Source organism: Ilyonectria robusta (genome assembly GCF_021365365.1).
Source record: "Ilyonectria robusta strain PMI_751 chromosome Unknown BGZ61scaffold_15, whole genome shotgun sequence".
In the NCBI taxonomy this organism is placed as follows: Eukaryota; Fungi; Ascomycota; class Sordariomycetes; order Hypocreales; family Nectriaceae; genus Ilyonectria; species Ilyonectria robusta.
Window position 1 is genome coordinate 761,486 of NW_025764449.1, and position 17,934 is coordinate 779,419.

The window sequence follows — 17,934 nt, forward strand, 5'->3', positions numbered from 1 at the left end:
CCCCACTTGGGCGGTTCGGGCGATGGGCATCCATCATCCCTAAGTTAGTTCTGCTTCCTTCACCGTCCACTCATTCTCACCGGTTCCAAGCACAACTCCTTCAAAATTTCTAGCGAAAATATTTCTGTCATCAACTTGCTCTTCATTCTGGCATGAGGGACTATGCCTGCGCCTTGTGTGGGTGGTTCATCCCCCATCGAACTGACTCCGTTTCCTGGTACAATGAGTTCCGTGGTCGTACGTGACAGGTTGGGTCTCGGTGACAAGCATATCCTAACTGATAACAGTCTGTTCTGGTCCTGAGGGCATTATCCTCACAGGTGTGGGTCTGTACGAAGATCCATTCGAGCAAGGCGAGCCTTTAGTCGCTCCCATAGATCGTGATGGTCGGTGGGATGATTCGGACTATAACAGCCCCCCCGACCACCAGTTCGCCGCCATGGGAGAGGACGACCAAGGCCTGGGTCGCTATGGATTCTTATTTCACGAAGCTTGTTGGTCTCTCCTGGAGACTGTCTTCCTCCCTGGGGCCGTACCGTGCGAGCGGCTATTCAACATTTGCAGGTCATTTCCCCTTGTTCGATACCACGAGGGCTGCATCAGCTGGGGCCATGATTATGCTGGTGCGATTCAAACAAACGACTTGAACATCTTTCCGTGGGAGCACAACCACGAGGAACTCGCAGAATTCGAACCTGACTCAATCTTCAGTACTGATCCCTACCATGGCGGAGAAGTCAAGTGGCTTCTTACAACCATCCCTAAACAACCGCCCGGGGAGCTCCCGCCATCTTCAAACACGACGTACCATCAAAAGGACTGCTTCAGCTCGCTCCCAATAGAACTCCTCTCGGCTATCGCAGTGAGGATGTCAACGTGTGATTTTTTGAACGTGCGGCTGGCATCAAGATCGTTCTGGCCAATATTTGACGACTACCATTTCTGGGCGTCAAGATTCAAGCCTGGGTCCGAGCGTTCATGGATCTTCGAGAGACGGGATGATGATAAACGCCATAATTGGCGGTGGATATATCGTCAAACCCAAACCGCCCTTCTGAGCCATTCTCTCGAAAACAGGAAACGGATTTGGGGACTTGCTCACAAGCTCCTAGACATTGTTCAGCTCCGCTGGACTGAGCTCCCTGGATCACCCCCGATGCTCTCTCCGGACCAAAAAATGACTTCACGTGCATCTGGATATTTGTGGAAGGACAACCAAGACAATCCCTGCTATTCTCTTGGGGAAGGCTGTCGAATCCTTCATCGTCAGTCCGTCCCCATTTCACCAACCACAGCACTCTTCTCCATCTTCTCTGTACACCTTGGGGACAGGGTGTACATTTGCGGAATCACAATCACGTCTGTCGAAGGAGTCGTCATTAACCTAGGCTACCAATCCGAGAACACAAGCTCCGTCGAGATATCCGGCGAAATCACAGGATTCGTGCTTGCAATAGGATATAGAGGTATCCAAGCCATTCAATGTGTCGTGAGCGGCAATCAGAAGATCGCATGGCTAGGATGCCCTGAAGAAGTGCCTCATACACAGTGTCTCGTCATGTCGAGCCGTATTACTGCAATCGAAGCCGGCTTTGATGTACGGTCTATCCCGTCAAGGTCGATGCTTAGCTAATCTCATTTAACAGGCATGCAAGCTCGTCAGCTTGGCTGTGTGTCCAGAGCTACCCCTCCCAATAAAAGAAGTTGTTAATGACGAACAATTAAGAACGTCGGGGCTGTGGTATCCCGAAGCACCGGGCCCATCTCTCTGTCTTAACGTCCCAACAATAACACAAATCCGCGACTACATCAACTTCAGCGGGTACAAGCCATTTCTCTGGACGCTATTCGGCGGGCCTGGTGGCATCTATCTTCCACACCTGACCCATATGTCAGCCGACACCGCCGTCGGTCGAATCAATTTCTTTTACGACCAGGATGTCCCACCACAGTTCAAATCTCTAGGCCGCTGCACCTATTCAGATGGAGTTTCCAAATTTCCTATTGACGGCAAAGGTGGCGAGCGCATCACCGGAGTGGAGGTGTATCGTCTCAATCTCAGGTCTCCGAATACCCCTGCGGGAGGGGAAGGAACCTTTCTTGGGTTCAAGGTGAGTGATTTTATTCTGACGTCGACATCTGACTTGGCCACAAATTTAACCCCGCAATAGGTCTACACGAACCGTCAAAGGTCCTGTCTCTTTTTCTATGAGCCGAGGTGGTTGCAAATGCCTGGTGTCTCGTCGACACTTACCAAAACACCGGGACAGACAATTACGGGCTTCTACGTTTGCCAGGTACCTCCAAAATCTCTTCATCGAATTGACCTAGACTAACCGTGCTGTTTAAGGCGGAAAAATCAACGTTCCGTGATCTAGGCGTCATCTCGGAGACGGTGGGTAATGAATGAGTGCGGATACAATACAATCGCACGATGAAAACATGAAATGCATGAAACAGAGCAGAAATCTGCCTGTGACGGAAATCGAAAGGGCGAAACGAAGGCGAAAAGAGTAGTTCTAACGGTATGGACCGGTTGAAACTATAATCGGGTCGAGTTTCACTGCGTTTGAGCGAGTCACCCGCACCAAAATAGCTGAGACAACTCATACGCCTGCCAGGGCTTGAGAAATCATTGCATAAATGATGGAGACAAACGAAGCCCACGTATGCAATTTTCAGCAATCTAATATCGTCGCATGCATACGAATATTATTAGCCGTTTCCTTCCTTTATGCACCGCACATGTACAGTGGCGGAAATTCGGATTCGGGTGCAGGGTAGTGGAGCGCAACCCTACCTACATCACTTTACTCTTTTATTCCTGAGCTAGCTGTCTTTCTGATGGAATTCTCATGAACTAAATGGGTTATTCCTGTTAAATTTGTTCCGAAACACATTGCGTCTAGGACAATGAGATCCATTTCGGTAATTAACGGCTGTATCAATCTTGGCTGTCTCAATTCTCAATGGCGTACATCGACCTCCTGCATCCTTAACCACTCGTCCTGGGGTTGCATCGAGTCTGAGTGTTCTTCAGGCTCTAGAAATCCATACTCACTGGCCGACCTGGCCGAGGTAAGTCCTTTCCCGCGCTGTGACTTGCGACGTAACGCCAGCACTGTACCAGCAAGGTACACAATGGCAATAATCCCACTCGCGACAGAGTACACAACTATGTACTTCACCGGGGCACTCGCGAGCTGTAACCCTAATCCTCCGTTTATAATCCCAAGACCCATGAGAACTCGACCGTACCAAATATGGGCGTGGCTGACGAGTCCTCGTTGTTGGTGTTTGAGGTAGTGCCTGTGATGTGCCCACCCTAGGATGGGCTGGATGCTCAACAATGCACAGACGATGACACCGAGTATCGTGTGACTCTCGTGTCCCCACTGGAAATATTTGTCAGAAAATGCTGGACGTATTGTGGGTAAATGTAGTATGGGGCCACTTACGGAACCATCATGTCGAGAAATTACGAAGCCAATACCGAAGCCAGCCCACATGGCCAAGAAGGCAAGACTCTGCCAGGTGGCATGAACGAGCCATTTTCCGAGGAGGGGCATAAGGAGAGCCCCAACCGGGTATGCAATGACGAACACGATCGCCATTATAACTCCATGAGCACTCGCGAGGCGGTCGTCGTTCCCGCTCGACCCTGAATCAACCGCGTTGCCAGATCCATTGCTACTGGCCGAGTTCGTAAAGGGGTTTCCGGTCGAGCTGAAAGTCGCTTGTGCAAAGTTTACGTCGAAAATGTTATAGTCGTCGTGTTGTTGGATGATTTCTGAGAGGCTCGTCGAGTCGAGTGCACTACCCTCCTTCCAAGCCGCGATCCAAGAATTGGAACCAGAGAGGTCCAGCCCAGTACAGTCACCACACCTGATGTTAGCTATCATCGTTTTGTTGGCAACGCCCGATCCATCGATGAGCGTCACTCCGCTTCTTTTTGTATATTGCGGCATGGAATGCCCCGAGGTTGTCCTTGTGCTCAGTGTCACATTTCCCTTGCCATCCTGGTAAACCAAGAACATCTCGGCCCCCGCCATTCTTGAGCCGATCCCGAGCGCCACCCACTGGTAGGTGGTTGGAGCCTGGATCTGGAAGTATACATCTCCAGAGCCTGACGCTGCGGCTGCTTCCGGCACTCCCCAGCGGAAACATACATTTTGGCTTTTTGGACAGTACGGAGAAGTCGTTGCCGATGTAACATGGGAGTCTGTGGGGTTGAAATCAGTACGTGAAAAAGCCCGCTTGAGAAAATTCCAATGCCTGGGGTGTGGGAGAGAGGGCGCTGTCGCAGGGGATTTTCTTACACGATACTAGAAGTATAGCCACTGCAGTGACAAATGCCGACTTCATTGTGTACCTAGAGGTAATAGAAGGTTTGTTGTGAATGAAAGGGAATACAGACCACGAAAAAGGCCATTCGTGTGATCATATGTACACAGATTGAATCCGTTAACGCATGAGCTAGAACAGCCCTAAGCCATGGCCTCGTTGTAAGCCCTCTTTGCTTTTTCAGGACCTCCGTGGCTTATGAACGCCATCGTCAGCCATGCCCAACACCGCCTCTCAGCCCATCCCAACAAAAAAAAGCCAGTGTAGGATTTCAGATTGCGTGTCCGCCACGCTGTTGCATCGCTGGCATCTAGCCAAGGCGACAGCAAGGTGTGGCTTCTCGGATGTGTGTGTTCCTTAGGCTAATAAATAACATAAGCTCAGCCTTGAAATAACTGCAAATCACACCTCGCGATGCCGGTCCCATCATCGCCGGGGTAGCACAGCCCCAACGCCAAATGCTTGTTATTCACTAGCTCTTCCCTAATAAGCGGCTTCTTTTGCTCCGCCTTGTGATCAGCGGGTAAGTCGGCAATCCGGGATTTAGTCACCCGCCGGCTGTCATTCGTCCTAGAAATTCCGGTCGCGGAATCTCCAATCATGAAGCGGGACATTGTCAGGACTCGGTCTAGACCGCGCCAACTTGAGATATACATACCGCCTCAAAAGCCTTACTCCACGCCCCATCACGGCTGGACCCTTCCCGGCACGGTACCCCAAGCTGGATTGGCTTGAGCTACTCGACTAACACGAGGACGGCACTTGCAAGTAGACTTCCCAGGAACGCCACTAGGTCATGGCCCACAAGGCCACCCACAGGCCGCCCTCAACGCCTATCGCTCACAATCTGTATTCTTTCCCCTTCTTTTTCAGCCGTTATTTGGGTGATCAGATCACTAACGTTGGCCCATGGCTTGGTTTTACATGCCATTCAATCGTCGCAACACTTCCCTTGTCGGCTCCGCCACACGCTGGCGGTTGTTTTAAATGATGGCTCTCGGCAACTTTGGTAGCTACGTTGTCCTCGTAACCCGTGATGCTCTTGCATTTGAGTGGAGGCAATGTTGACACAGACTTCAAAATGCACGCCACAGTCATCTTTTCTAATGGTCTCAACGCTAAGTTAAGTGACACCAGTCAGAATTGGTATGTCATCCCGCTGATGGGCACTGGATAACATTTATTTACGCAGTGCAATGTACCATTTAACCCGGCCCTGGCAGACGTATCTACGCATTTAGTCTCAGAGGTCCAGCTTTTGCACCTTTCTCATTTGCCCACTTATGAGCGAGAAATTACTTACACTTCCCCATAGGGCCATCCTTGCCATTATTCAGTCCCATTCACCATTGGCAGCCTCGACTACAGCCTTGATACATGCCTCAATGCGATAGCGACTCGTGAAGTTCATGGAGGTGAACAGGTCATATAGCGAAACTGTTAGCTGTAGTTCCAGTTGTATTCTTTGATCGAGGTGAATGCACATGGGAACCGTAAAAGACTCTACCGGTACTAGATGATCGCAAGTCGACCAGCTCGTGACGATAGAAATTTGCAAACTAGGGTCTATGTACTCCAAAATCGAGGCGATTCTTCATTCCTATTGGTGAGATGGCCGAGTTGGTTATGGCGCCAGGTTAAGGTTAACCTTAACAACTAAATTTCCTGGTGGAGCAATCCTCCTGGGTTCGAGTCCCAGTCTCATCATTTCTTTTTGTCTTTTCTTCTATTTTTATTTTTGCAGCATTCGATTTGGCGAATCTTGTGCGCGAGTGCAACGGTTCACGCGCCTTGGAAGAAGGTCATCGCTAGTAATGACCGGAATTCTAAAGCTGCATTTCGGGATTCGGTATCATCAAGAAAATAACCAGGACTGCATAAGAGCGGAAAGTGACATTGGCAGTTATGTATACAGACTTGTCCGACGCAGGAGCCTAGATATAATACTCTAAACCTGGCGGCCTAAACCCGGTGGTCCGAAGGCAGTATAATTTTGCCTCAAAGTTCACCAAGTGAAATGGCTACTTACACGTTTGAAACCACTTGAGCACTTGTATTTTCCCGTTTGCCTAAGTCACCATGGCCGTCGGTTATCACAACTAATACCCTCCAAGATTATGGTTCAACCCGTCTTATTCAACCTTCTTCGCTCTTTTCACTAGTGACTTAATATTCGGCTCATCTTCTTGGTCTCTTGGACTTCTCTTACTTTTCCGTCTACTGATTTCCTTTTCCACTGTGGAGTTACTCTCTGCAGGTGGCAGTTCAATATCGACCAGCCAAGGAAGTTGCATTAGCTGAACATCAGCATCTCTACGCGAATGCGAAACAGAATGCACTATCGTAAGAACTCTTTGCTGGTACTGATCAGAACCTCACAACTCGTTTTTAGAATGAATGAAAGCTACGATAATGGCCCAGGACTCGAAAAGAGTAGAAAGGGGAACCACTTGCCTTTCGTATAGTATTGTTTAACCCAGCAGCCTCAACGCACCAGTATAGTTATGCGGCCCCAAAAGAGCAACCAAAACCCAGCGACCCAAAATCGACAAACACGACTCACCCGCACGAACAACACATTCCAACTCTTCTTGGTCCATCTCAGGGAGGACTTGACCAGCTTTCGCCACTTCTAGCAACAGCTAGGAAAGGTCGAGAACATCACCATCACTTCCTCGATCAACCACCGTCACGGCCCTCAATCTCAGCAAGTCCAACTTGGACGCAACGGAACCATCGAATAGGGGCTCAGTCACGTGGATCTTGTCGATACATCCGCTGCCTATTTGTATAAGGTCGACTCGGACTAGGAACCCTTGCGGTGCGTTAAATGAGATCATGCCGTCGGGTTCAATTGCAAAATTAGGGGCGCCGGCCGAGATAACCTCCAGGATTTCCACGATAGGACCTTGAGGTGCCGCAACATCCATATCTTCGGTCGTCTAAACTGAGCCATGGGCAATGCTGGCTGCGCCGCCAACTAGTACTAGTTGATGCCATAGTTCTGGTCGGACAAGGTAGGTAGTTGCGCGGAAGCACTCTAAAAGTGCTTCACGAATTGTCGAGGAAATAATGGTACGTCTCGGCATGGCTACTTTGGGGGCTGGGAGTAGAACTAATGGCAGAGTACCTATAAACAGTATTAGTTTGGTAGTAAAAGGAACCCATTCCCATGTGTCGTAATCGCATCAACGCTCCAAAGGTAGAGTATAACTAGACTGAGCACTTACGCGATAATGTGTAGAAGGCCAGAGAGGCTTGAAACAAATTCGAGCACTGAAGGATACCAAAAGAGAACTGCCACAAAATCTCTATGGCATTCGATACCTGAAGAGAGAAGACATTGGGAGGAAGTGGAGGGCTACGGCAGATATTGTTTTATGTCGCGAATCGACGGTATGGAAGGTACTACTTTTACTAGCCGAGCAACCACCCCTACCTCATATTAGTCGACAGAGAAGCAGGCAAGATGTCGTGATGGACTTGCTTCAAAAAGTTGACCATGTGAAACGGTTGCGTGCATGAATGGGCCACTCGAGAACATATATTTTGCCATTGCGTTGTCTCAATGTCTTCTCTTCTAGAGCACCGCCACCACCCATCACCAAACCAATACCCTCTCAACCTTTTGTGCCATCTATTTTTATTCCACCTTCTTGGCTTTTTTCTCAATTGGCCTTGCATCATCGTCTTCATCGACTGTTGCTTTTCTCTTCTCGCCCTTCCGTTCGCTGGTTTCATTTTCCACCGTCAAGTCTTTACGGGCAGGTGATAGTTCAATATCCACCAGCCAAGGAAGTTGCATTGGCTGATCGCTCCCATCTGCTTTGATTGAAGCATTCACAAATAGAGTCTCTTTCCCTCTGGTGAGGGGGGTGTCGTCGCCGGTGCAGTGGCTTGTGCGGCAGCATCCGTCCTCGATGCATGCTTTAGCCTTGTTTGCCTTCTCCAAAGCCGTGCCGTCATCGTCAAACTTTGATCGCCTAAAACTCGAGAGATTTTCGATAAGAACAGACTTGTCGTTGTCAATGTCGGTGAAGTGCGACGGAATCTCGCTGGTATTTTCCCTCCAGCTCACCAACTTTCCTCCCCATCCCTCATGGATGTGACCAAAGCAATGTAGCGCCGGGCGTTTTCTGGCGACGGCAGCGAAGAGGTCCGGGCAGCCAACACGTTTCCTTGATTCCGCCATGTCCATAACCCCCCTGGGAGGGCCATGTGTAATGACAACATCTGTGCCATCTTGTATAGGGTAGTTGTGGCCATCACGGGGATCATATTGAAACCCCCAATCATTGAGTGAAGGTGTGAAGGGACTTGCAAATACCCTCAATGATGCCCCATTCTCCAACTTGAACTCATGCGTCCCTTCGTTCAAGAAAATGATGCCTTCTTTCTTGGCCTCTTCAAACAGCTGACTCACTTCTCCCCAGCTACCATACTCCTTCGTCACCAGCTCTGGTTCTAATGGAGGGCGGACTTCGGCCACCTTTTTCTTGAACATAGGTATGTCTAGTGTAAAATCGTGATTACCAGGGATGAGGAGCTTCAATGGGGCATCGAGGTTTCGAAGAAGTTCCAGCGATGTTCGGAACTCAGCCAGTTTGGACTCTTCTGTGAGATCCCCGCAGTGGATTGCGACATCAGCATGATGGTCGGGGTGACGTTCAGATGAAAAATTCATCCCATGAGTGTCTGAAATGATGAGAAATCGAGTCTTGATGGACGTCATCGTGTCTTGCTTCACTCGTGTAGGTGGAATATGTCGGATCGCGGCCTTGTTCGGCAGAGAATGCAGAAAATGATGAATCCCACTTCAAAATCATGACAAGTTGAGGGACAGGAGGGGTATTTATTTCCTCTTGCCTCGGGCAGCAAGGTTGTCATCCCGGGTTATTTAGGTTGGAGACAGAAGGGTTGAATTAAAACTCAAGTAAAAGTAAGTGTGCAACAACCTGGCTGTTTGAGCTACTGTATCTTCTGGCACTGGGTGTATGCTTAACGTCTGCGCCATTGTTTGCAACTATTGTATCGCTTTGATCAATCTGGTGACATAGAGCAAAGTTATGTAAACCGAATTTACTTGTTCTCAAAATCGTTCCGTGAATATAACTCCACCGCGGGCGGCTTCGTCAACCATCAGGGTCTGAGGTGGGCTACAGTGCTGGCCAGAAAGGATGGGTCCATGTATGGACACGCATGACATGAGTCATGTATTACCAGCTATAAAAGATGTGATTCCTCAAATTCGGTTCAAATAATGCGCTGTGGCGATGCTCTACCTCTTGCCCTCGCTTCAACAACCTCAGACGGGATGCTTAGGACGCTCTCTTAAGCCTTGCCTCCACACACCCGCCCGGAACCCCAGCCGCACGCCACGTCTGCACAAGTTCAAGCCCCGCCGCTTCGAACATCTTCTGGAAACCTGCTTCGGTGCGCTCCTTGCCGCCCATGGTCATAACAGCCTGGTCGAGAACCGCAGAAGCAAAGTCGGCCTCACCTACACGTGGGGCCAAGACCATCTCGCAGATAAGAACACGAGACTCAGACGACATTGCCTCGGTGAGACGCTTCAAAATCTCGATGCCGACGGGGTCGGCATAATCGTGGAGAATCATGCGCATGAAGTAGGCTTTGGCTCCTGGATCGTTTAGTTAGCATTAGTCTGAACAAAGCCGAGACAAATCGGCGTATACCCTTAATAGGCTGCTCGGTCATGAAATCGTGGTCAAGGAGCTGGAACTCAGGAGTCTGTGATTTGGCCAGCTGAATCATCTCGGGCCTTTCCTGGAGCACGCAGTTCTTCGGCGATAGCTCTGGGTGGGCTGACAGAATCTTGTTGAGCACGACGCCCTCGCCGCCACCAACGTCTACCAGTTCTACGATATCCTTGTCGTTGTCTTCGGGGCTGTTTTTGAGGGTGCTGAAGTCGAAATGGCCGGTGACTGGAATTGCGACATCGATACCTGCCATGCCAGTTTGGAATGTCTGCAATTTCCCCGGGTTCTGCATCATGATGCTCCATACCGGCGTGCCCTCCTGCTTGTGGTAGGCAGTATACGGGTTCCTCAGTGGATCATCGGGCTCAGTATACTTGCCGCTGGAAATGAGATACTCGTCAAAGTTGTGCATGTTCTTAAACCACTCATCGTACCTATGCAGGGTAAGAATGACATTTCAGACGAGATAACGAGCCATTTCACAGGGCAAAGGACCTCTTACATGGCAAGGAACAAATGACCGGGTGCGGGCTTGTCTAAGATGTAGGCAAGAGAAAATTTGGTGTGCTTGTATTCTCCGCCATCAGGTTCTGTCTGGTCGAGGAAGCCGGAGGCGACTGTGTTTGTGATGAGCTGATGTCAAAGATCCGACTATTAGTAAAGTGAGACGGGTTGACTCACCTAATACACGGCCCATTCGTTCTGACAAATACAATATTAGCTGCTTTCTGGTACTAGTGGCCGCAAAGAGCGCTGTGCGCACCGAGAAGCGAGTCTTGAACGCCGGTGGCCTTGGAGAGATCCTCTAGAGATATGGACCCAGTGGCTGGGATAGCATCGAGGACTTTGAGTCTCATAAATGTCCTCACAGCAACGAGCTCCGCCATCTACGGCACAAAATAGTGTAAGCAATCGGCCGGACTGCATGCGACATCCCATGGGTAGACTAAGGGATGCCATCCTAAAGCACCCAATACAGAATCATGGACTCACATTGAGGCCATGATAATTAGGCTTCTGGTCGGGCGTGATCAGTGCTTGAGTCAGTTCCTTTGCCTTGGCAAGGATCTGCACGCGCGACATGTATCCGTCCAGGTCAGGGGAATCGGAGTAAGCCTCTGCGATCTGGTTGAGGCTGCTGACGAGATCCTGAACCTCTTTCTTGGTGGGGAGAGCCATGATTCAGATGTAAGTGTACATAGAGGTGTGGCAGTGTTGAATGATACGGAGCAAAGCTGAGGATCGATTAAAGTGATACTTAACAGAGCAGTATGCTCATAGACAGCGTTGAAATGTGTGAGAGATCCGTGGCTATGGTACGGGAATTTGGAGAGCTGGTCGTTTGGGTGTGGGCTGGTACTCGGAGATTCGGCCGTTCACAGCCACCCTGGTCAAGTATCCCTACGCAGCAATAGGACCCGCGGAACACGCCACTCTGACAGCAAACTATTCCAGTTACGGCTTACCTTCCGTGATGGCGTGAGGAGATTCAGTCCTCTCCACTTGCCGCGGTTAGCCCATCCCTTAGCGAGTTGTCGAGCTCCAGACTATCAACATGATCGGCGCCGGCGCCCCTCTCCCCACTCTATGGCTTTTGAATGTCCGATTGAACTCTAATTTCGACGCTGGGAGGGATTCCAGCAGTCTGGGACTTCAATAGTGCAATTGTGTTGCTGCTAACTCTGCTCTGCCGGCCTCGCCCATCATGTCCGCGCCGTCTTCCCCCCCGACGTCCGCGGAGTTGCACCACCGCAATCTCCAGGACGTAGGGGCTGCCGAGGGACGTTCGGGTGGCGTCATATCTGAGCAGAATCCTGAAAACCTGGAACCAATTGCGCTATCACGGACCTCTTCGACAGCGCCGTCGAGCCATATCGAGCCCGATGTTTGGACCGACGACGACGAAGCATACGCCGAATCGTCAAACACGAGCTATTTATCCTCTATCGCATCCGATGTCAGGCGGGGCATCACCGAGAATGGACGCACGTATGGCGTCTACGGCATTCACAAGTCCTGGATTCCAAGCGATGACCTGGAAGTGGGTATTTCCCGTCATTGCAACGAAGATTTGAAGATGTATTGACTGGTGATCGTCCAACCAGATGGAGAGAAATGATCTCCAGCACTGCAAGTTCACCATGCTCATGAACGACGAGCTTTATTTAGCACCCATGCCGGACTTTCCGCAGAAGATCCTGGATCTTGGAACCGGCTCGGGCATTTGGGCCATGGACATTGCGGACCAGTACCCATCGGCGAAGGTCATTGGAGTCGACAAAGCTCCGGTGCAGCCAACGATGATCCCTAACAACCTGACGTTTGAGGTACGTGGTGGCTGCTTTCTCCAATGGCCAACCCTCTTGACAGCCGAAGTTGACTAACACGATGTGTAGCTCGACGACATTGAGGACGACTGGCTCTGGGGAGAATCCAGCTTCGACTTTATCCACGGCCGCGAGCTCATCATGGCCATCCAAGACTGGCCGCGCCTGATCCGCCAAGCGCACGACCACCTCAAGCCCGGCGCGTACCTACAACTTGGGGGATCGATCCCAGACTTCCGGTCCGACGACGACACGCTGCCGCAAGACTCGGCGTACATGGAAATGGGCCGCATATACTTGGAAATGTCGGAGCGCGTCAGCCTATCGGGCTGGGAGCCGACGAAGTGGAAGCGCTACTTGGAAGAGGCGGGCTTCGAGGATGTGGAGGAGCGTATACTGAAGATTCCCACCAACCCCTGGCCTCGCGATCCCTACTTGAAGAAGATTGGCGCCTTCGAGTTGCATCATTTCCGCGAGAGCATCGCCAACGTCTTTGCGCGTGGCTACGAGCAGATATTGGGCGGTGACCCGACGTACTTCCAGGTCTTGCTGGCCAAGGCTCGACGGGAAGTATCCAACCCCAACATGCACAGCTGGGTGCCTTTGTAAGTGTGACCTGACGATATGTCAATACCACAGAGCTGACCTTGTCTATAGCTACGTCGTTTATGGACGGAGACCTAGAAGTTCGTCAACGTCGATGCCGACCCAGAATGAAAAGTCCCCGTCGCCTCCCCAGGCTTAGCGCCATATCTCGATTGACGCGGGGACGAGGCGTTTTGGCGTGTCAAATTTGGGACACTTGGATGAAGGAGAAAGAAGACACGTGAGTACATTTGGCTGGAAGCGAGTCATGTCCATTAGAGAGTGGAGATGTAGAATATGTTCAATGATTGCCTTTGTTGTTAATCTGCTTTGTCCACACACGAGAGTCTTAGCTCGTTTAATTATCAGACGTACCGCGATTGAGGCCGTCCTAGTGACATAGAGCGAACAAATATATCTAATCAAAACGGGTTTATGGGATCGAAAAAATGCCAATAAGCCCATTACTCCATCGCGGATGACCTCTCTCTCCTTTCATGTCGCTCACTTGTCGGTGATTTCCTTGCGGCGGATGCCTATCCTACCGCGCCTGTTACGATGCATTGATTCACGCAAGCGAATCGGATACCACAGCTCCGCATGTAAATGTGACTCTGATAAAGTAAAGAGTATGAATTTACAAAGCACGATGGTCTGATTGAACAGTTGAATAAGACGCAGGTCGGCTTTGTCGACCCTGCGCCGAGACACAATGAGACTTGTTCATGCCTTTGACAGCACTGTCAAAGGGATCTCGCAACAAAGTAGGTAACAAGTTAGTGCATTGAAACCAGTGAAACAGTATGCATGGATCAAACTCAAAAGGGAATTATGGGTGTGTGTTCCTCTAAGGACTGCCTGGGCTCCAAGTACAAAAGGTGGTCACATCTCCCCCAGTTCGGATAATATTTCTCATCTAGATCCTCCTTACGACTTGGATTTCTTCCCTACATCCTATCACCATTGCGAACATGACGGAAATCAAATCCAACGGTCTAAATGGCCTTTACACACAGGAGCAGCAACAGATCTTAGATGCCATTGACTCGCTCGCCTCGCTGGGCATCGACCACCACATCTCGGTTCCCAAAATCGTTGTCTGCGGCGATCGATCTTCTGGAAAGAGCTCCGTCCTCGAAGCAATCTCTGGAGTTCCTTTCCCCGTCGGCATCATTCCCTCTCCTCGTTTCCCCACGGAAGTTGTCCTCCGCAAGACCACCACTTCTGGTGCGAAGGTCTATTTTACCCCACATGACTCCAAAGACGAGTTCGCTCATTTGAGTCTCTCTGAATTCCTCAAGGAACCAGAATGCTTGGAGAATCTTCCACTGGTGATTGAGGAAGCGCGGACTTTGATGGGCTTATTGATCCCAGAGAAAGAAATTTCGATGTACGTTCTTCGCATCGAGATTAGCGGACCCAACTGTCCCCTCCTTACCATGGTGGACCTGCCTGGTCTCACTCGGTCCGACGACAGAACCCAGCCTGCTTCAGACGCTTATTTAACCTGCGCTCAGCGCTACATGAGCGATCCTGATAACATAATCCTAGCCGTTGTCTCCGCGAAGCATGATTTTGCTAGTCAAGCGGTCTTAAATTTGGCCCGGAAGTCTGACCCAAGGGGCCACCGCACTATTGGGGTCATTACAAAACCAGACAAACTTCACCCAGGTTCTACCCGTGAGAATGAATACATTTCCTTGGCTAGAAACAAGGAGATATACTTCAAGCTAGGCTGGTATGTTCTAAGGAATGCTGATTCCAAGGTCAAGTTGAGGGGGCTACCACGACGCGATGAAGAAGAGGCCCGATTCCTTTCCAAAGGGGCTTGGTGTAACCTTTCTCAGTCTGCATTGGGAGTAGAGACGTTGCGCAACAGGCTGAGAAACGTACTCTTTCGTCCTATCACGGCCGAACTACCGGGTTTGATAGAAGAGATCCAGTCTGAGTCTGAGCTTTGTCAAGACCTGTTGAACAAGTGTGTTCAACCTCGCAACTCCGTTGACAACCAACGGATGCATCTGTTACAGGTCAGCCGGTCATTTCAGGCTTTGACCAAAGCCGCCATTGACGGTACATACAATGATCGCTTCTTCGAAAATGTCATCAATCCGGAAGGCGATCAGAGACGATTCCTTGCTGTTGTCCAAAATCTCAATGATAAGTTTGCAGCAGAGCTAATTAGTCACGGTCAGCGTTATTGGGTTGTTCTGAACACCGAGCTCCTCAACCTAGGATCACACCCTATCTTCATCACTCGAGACCAGTTCATTAGCAAGATTAGCAGAAAGATGGAGGGTAGGGGAGGTCTGGATCCGCCAGAATTGTTCGATTCCGAGAGTCTCTTCGAATTCATGAAGGAGAAAATGACCCCATGGGAAGATATCACAAGAAAGCACGTCAAAAAGGTTTGGACGGCTGCTCGAAGATTTCTCGGAGACTTGACTAAACATGCTGATCCATCAATGTTCTATGTGATGTTGGACACCGTGGTGGAGCCTAAGATGGAAGCTCTGCTCGTATCTCTCGAGGCAAGGATGGCAGGGCTTCTCAAGGAGCACCAAGAATACCGTGCAATCACAAATAACCTTCTCCTAGATGATACACCTCAGAAAGTCCAATTTGAGAGGGACATGTCAGAAATGACCTACAAAATGGAAAGATTTCTTCACCGGATCCTTCAGTCTGGACTAAGAGGATCTGAACTTGTGGCTATGAGAAGGTTAAAGAATGCCGTTTTGAAACAGAGTAGACCAGACATATGGCGCAATATTGCATCGTCAGCGCTTAACTACTTTGACGTATGCTTTGAGGTAAGCTTTTCCAAGATTTCAAAGAGAATTACGTCTGACAAACATAAACAACAGGTTGCTCAGAAACACTTCATCGACGATGTTGCGGTCGAGGTTATCGACAAGATCCTAGTATCTGGGCTTGGTGACATTCTTACGCCCGATACTGTTGCTATAATGCCAGATAGCAAAGTCACCCAAATTGCTGGCGAGACAAATGAGAGTCGCACATTTCGTGAGAGTTTACAGAAGGATCTTGAAACTCTGGACTCGGGGTTGAAGACATGCAAAAAACATTTGGGATTGCAGTTCTCAGGTAAGATCGTGTCAATGGAATTACGAGATATTGACTGACCAAATCAAACAGACATGGGTGAGGATGGTGAGCAAGCCCTTTCTATCACCTCTGAAGTACGATCATTCGATCGTCACAAGGGAGTACCTTCATCGCCGCTAGAGGAGCAGTGTGGGGCATTTCGGACACGGGAAATCAAGCCAGAACCAACCCAAGAGGAGCCACTGGCAGAGCCCGCAGCGTCAACTGAGTATGGCGCCCTGGTAGCAAGAGTGAAGCAGGTGATGCAGATGAAAGAAGAAAGAAGAAAGAAGAATTCGGAACCTTGAATTATGTCGACTATTGGGAGTTGAACAAAACCAGAAAGACTAGCGCCTACATTTTGATGAGATAGTGGGATAAAGATAAGTCTAGTTACGGGTTTCACTGTGCGACTTGGCTGCTTGGTGGCGATTGGGTTCGCCAGGAAGGTGATATGCAGGAGGTTATTTGGGGTTCTAGAATTTCGAGGGACATGGAGTTCAAAAGAGCGGGAGAAGAAGGCTGCTTTCGGCCGGAAGCTTATCGGGTGGTTTGATATAGATTTCTTCGATCGGAGCTACAGTAGTTCAATTATTCATCTTGCCTTGTTTGAGAGTTGGAGAGGATCCGTTATCAAAGTTGCTTTCGTCGCTCGTATCCACGGGTCTTGTAAATTGTAGCAGACTCGATCTTACGTCCCATATTACGAGAATAGATGTTCACCTTGTTTGAGCAAGTTTTTGGGGATTTAACGAGGAGCTGTCCAGCACGTATTCTAGTTGGGTATGTCTAGTAGTAGTGGCTGAGTCCAAGTCATTGGAATGGAAAGGTTTTCAATTTCAACTATTCAAGTACCGCTTGTGCCTTGATCTTTATTCCTAGAGCAAAGCCGACACCGTAGCGCCTGTGTTTATTCCCCCTTTTTCACAGCAGGGCGATTTCAAACTTAATGTATTCAGTCTTCTGAAGTGTCCAATTTGAGCTCATCATCTACGATATCAATCTAACATGGCATGAATGACTTTTCCGGTGCTGTCTGCTAGCATGATGTTGGAGCTATGGACGGTTAGGCGAGTGAGCATGCCTTTTCTGTCATTCAACTTAACTGCTGAGTCTTCAAGGCTCTTGAGATCATCTCAAGCTGTAGTCTGACGAATAAGAACCATGACGCCTCAGCTTTATTGTTATTCACTTGATTAGGTTGAATATTGTATACTCATCTGGCACCACCAGCCCCAACACGGGAAAATGACGCAGGCTAATTTCTTCCAGCCTGGAGGGGGTCATTCGCACCCCCAGAGTCCCTCTCACCCACAATTTCTGTGATTTTCAATCAAGAAACTGGGGATATTCCTATGACAGATCTTATATTTGCTTCGCTTGCGATGACATCAAGGCCGAGTTACCATTCCATCTCTTCATGACTCTATCAGGTGAGTAAGTAGCATCCTCAGCCAGGCTGAAAGGTGCAGCAACATGATTTGTGCACAAGGGACGCCGCAATAAGACACCTTGGTCAGGTGGCGTCTAAAGCTGGCATCCATCTCAGAAATTGGAAAAACAGCCACGCCTTTGCCGCTCTAAAACAGGTTGTCATACGAGGCATGATTATCAAGAGCATTTCTATAATGCCACTGTAAAAACATACCCGAGGGCTAATATTATCGCCAATAATTAGATTTCTATATTTCGCTATGGTCCCTTGATGAGGGCGCCTAATGTTTGAACTGATTGGACTTTTCTTGTGCACGCCACAGTTGCCGAGGTCAACGTTTGGGTTTCAAGCTCATTCCTTTCCATCTGCCGGAATCCTGTCTAACATTTTGTCAAGCTGTAACCCTTCTAATATT

The 17,934-nt window shown here is 49.5% G+C and overlaps 6 protein-coding genes and 1 non-coding gene across 7 annotated transcripts; 4 read left to right on the top strand and 3 right to left on the bottom strand.

The window, feature by feature from the left end:
• Positions 1 to 152: 152 nt before the first annotated feature.
• On the top strand, positions 153 to 1,633 carry BGZ61DRAFT_357470 (F-box domain-containing protein; the record flags this gene model as incomplete). Its single annotated transcript, XM_046240881.1, has 2 exons — positions 153 to 237; positions 288 to 1,633. 2 exons carry the CDS (start codon positions 153 to 155, stop codon positions 1,631 to 1,633), a joined length of 1,431 nt encoding a protein of 476 aa, XP_046102014.1.
• A 1,333-nt stretch (positions 1,634 to 2,966) lies between these two features.
• Positions 2,967 to 4,736, bottom strand: BGZ61DRAFT_590173 (uncharacterized protein; the record flags this gene model as incomplete). Its single annotated transcript, XM_046256617.1, has 3 exons — positions 4,320 to 4,736; positions 3,459 to 4,222; positions 2,967 to 3,395 (listed from the first exon to the last, which is right to left on the bottom strand). Exons 1-3 carry the CDS (start codon positions 4,363 to 4,365, stop codon positions 2,967 to 2,969), a joined length of 1,239 nt encoding a protein of 412 aa, XP_046102015.1. The 5' UTR covers positions 4,366 to 4,736.
• A 1,213-nt stretch (positions 4,737 to 5,949) lies between these two features.
• BGZ61DRAFT_t149 lies at positions 5,950 to 6,051 on the top strand. Its single transcript has one exon. It is a non-coding gene; the product is annotated as a tRNA-Leu (tRNA).
• Positions 6,052 to 7,987: 1,936 nt separating this feature from the next.
• Positions 7,988 to 9,076, bottom strand: BGZ61DRAFT_480369 (Metallo-dependent phosphatase-like protein; the record flags this gene model as incomplete). The annotated part of the gene is made up of 1 exon (XM_046249183.1): positions 7,988 to 9,076. The coding sequence occupies one exon, from the start codon at positions 9,074 to 9,076 to the stop codon at positions 7,988 to 7,990; it is 1,089 nt and encodes a 362-aa protein (XP_046102016.1).
• A 212-nt stretch (positions 9,077 to 9,288) lies between these two features.
• Positions 9,289 to 11,411, bottom strand: BGZ61DRAFT_455626 (O-methyltransferase-domain-containing protein). Its single transcript, XM_046246409.1, has 6 exons — positions 11,058 to 11,411; positions 10,828 to 10,951; positions 10,746 to 10,766; positions 10,567 to 10,681; positions 10,041 to 10,498; positions 9,289 to 9,985 (listed from the first exon to the last, which is right to left on the bottom strand). The coding sequence occupies exons 1-6, from the start codon at positions 11,241 to 11,243 to the stop codon at positions 9,663 to 9,665; spliced, it is 1,227 nt and encodes a 408-aa protein (XP_046102017.1). The 5' UTR covers positions 11,244 to 11,411; the 3' UTR covers positions 9,289 to 9,662.
• A 225-nt stretch (positions 11,412 to 11,636) lies between these two features.
• Positions 11,637 to 13,413, top strand: BGZ61DRAFT_394487 (S-adenosyl-L-methionine-dependent methyltransferase). The gene is made up of 4 exons (XM_046242899.1): positions 11,637 to 12,105; positions 12,170 to 12,391; positions 12,461 to 12,996; positions 13,049 to 13,413. The coding sequence occupies exons 1-4, from the start codon at positions 11,770 to 11,772 to the stop codon at positions 13,134 to 13,136; spliced, it is 1,182 nt and encodes a 393-aa protein (XP_046102018.1). The 5' UTR covers positions 11,637 to 11,769; the 3' UTR covers positions 13,137 to 13,413.
• Positions 13,414 to 13,947: 534 nt separating this feature from the next.
• Positions 13,948 to 16,122, top strand: BGZ61DRAFT_357418 (P-loop containing nucleoside triphosphate hydrolase protein; the record flags this gene model as incomplete). The annotated part of the gene is made up of 2 exons (XM_046240878.1): positions 13,948 to 15,789; positions 15,844 to 16,122. The coding sequence occupies 2 exons, from the start codon at positions 13,948 to 13,950 to the stop codon at positions 16,120 to 16,122; spliced, it is 2,121 nt and encodes a 706-aa protein (XP_046102019.1).
• Between the last annotated feature and the right edge of the window lie 1,812 nt (positions 16,123 to 17,934).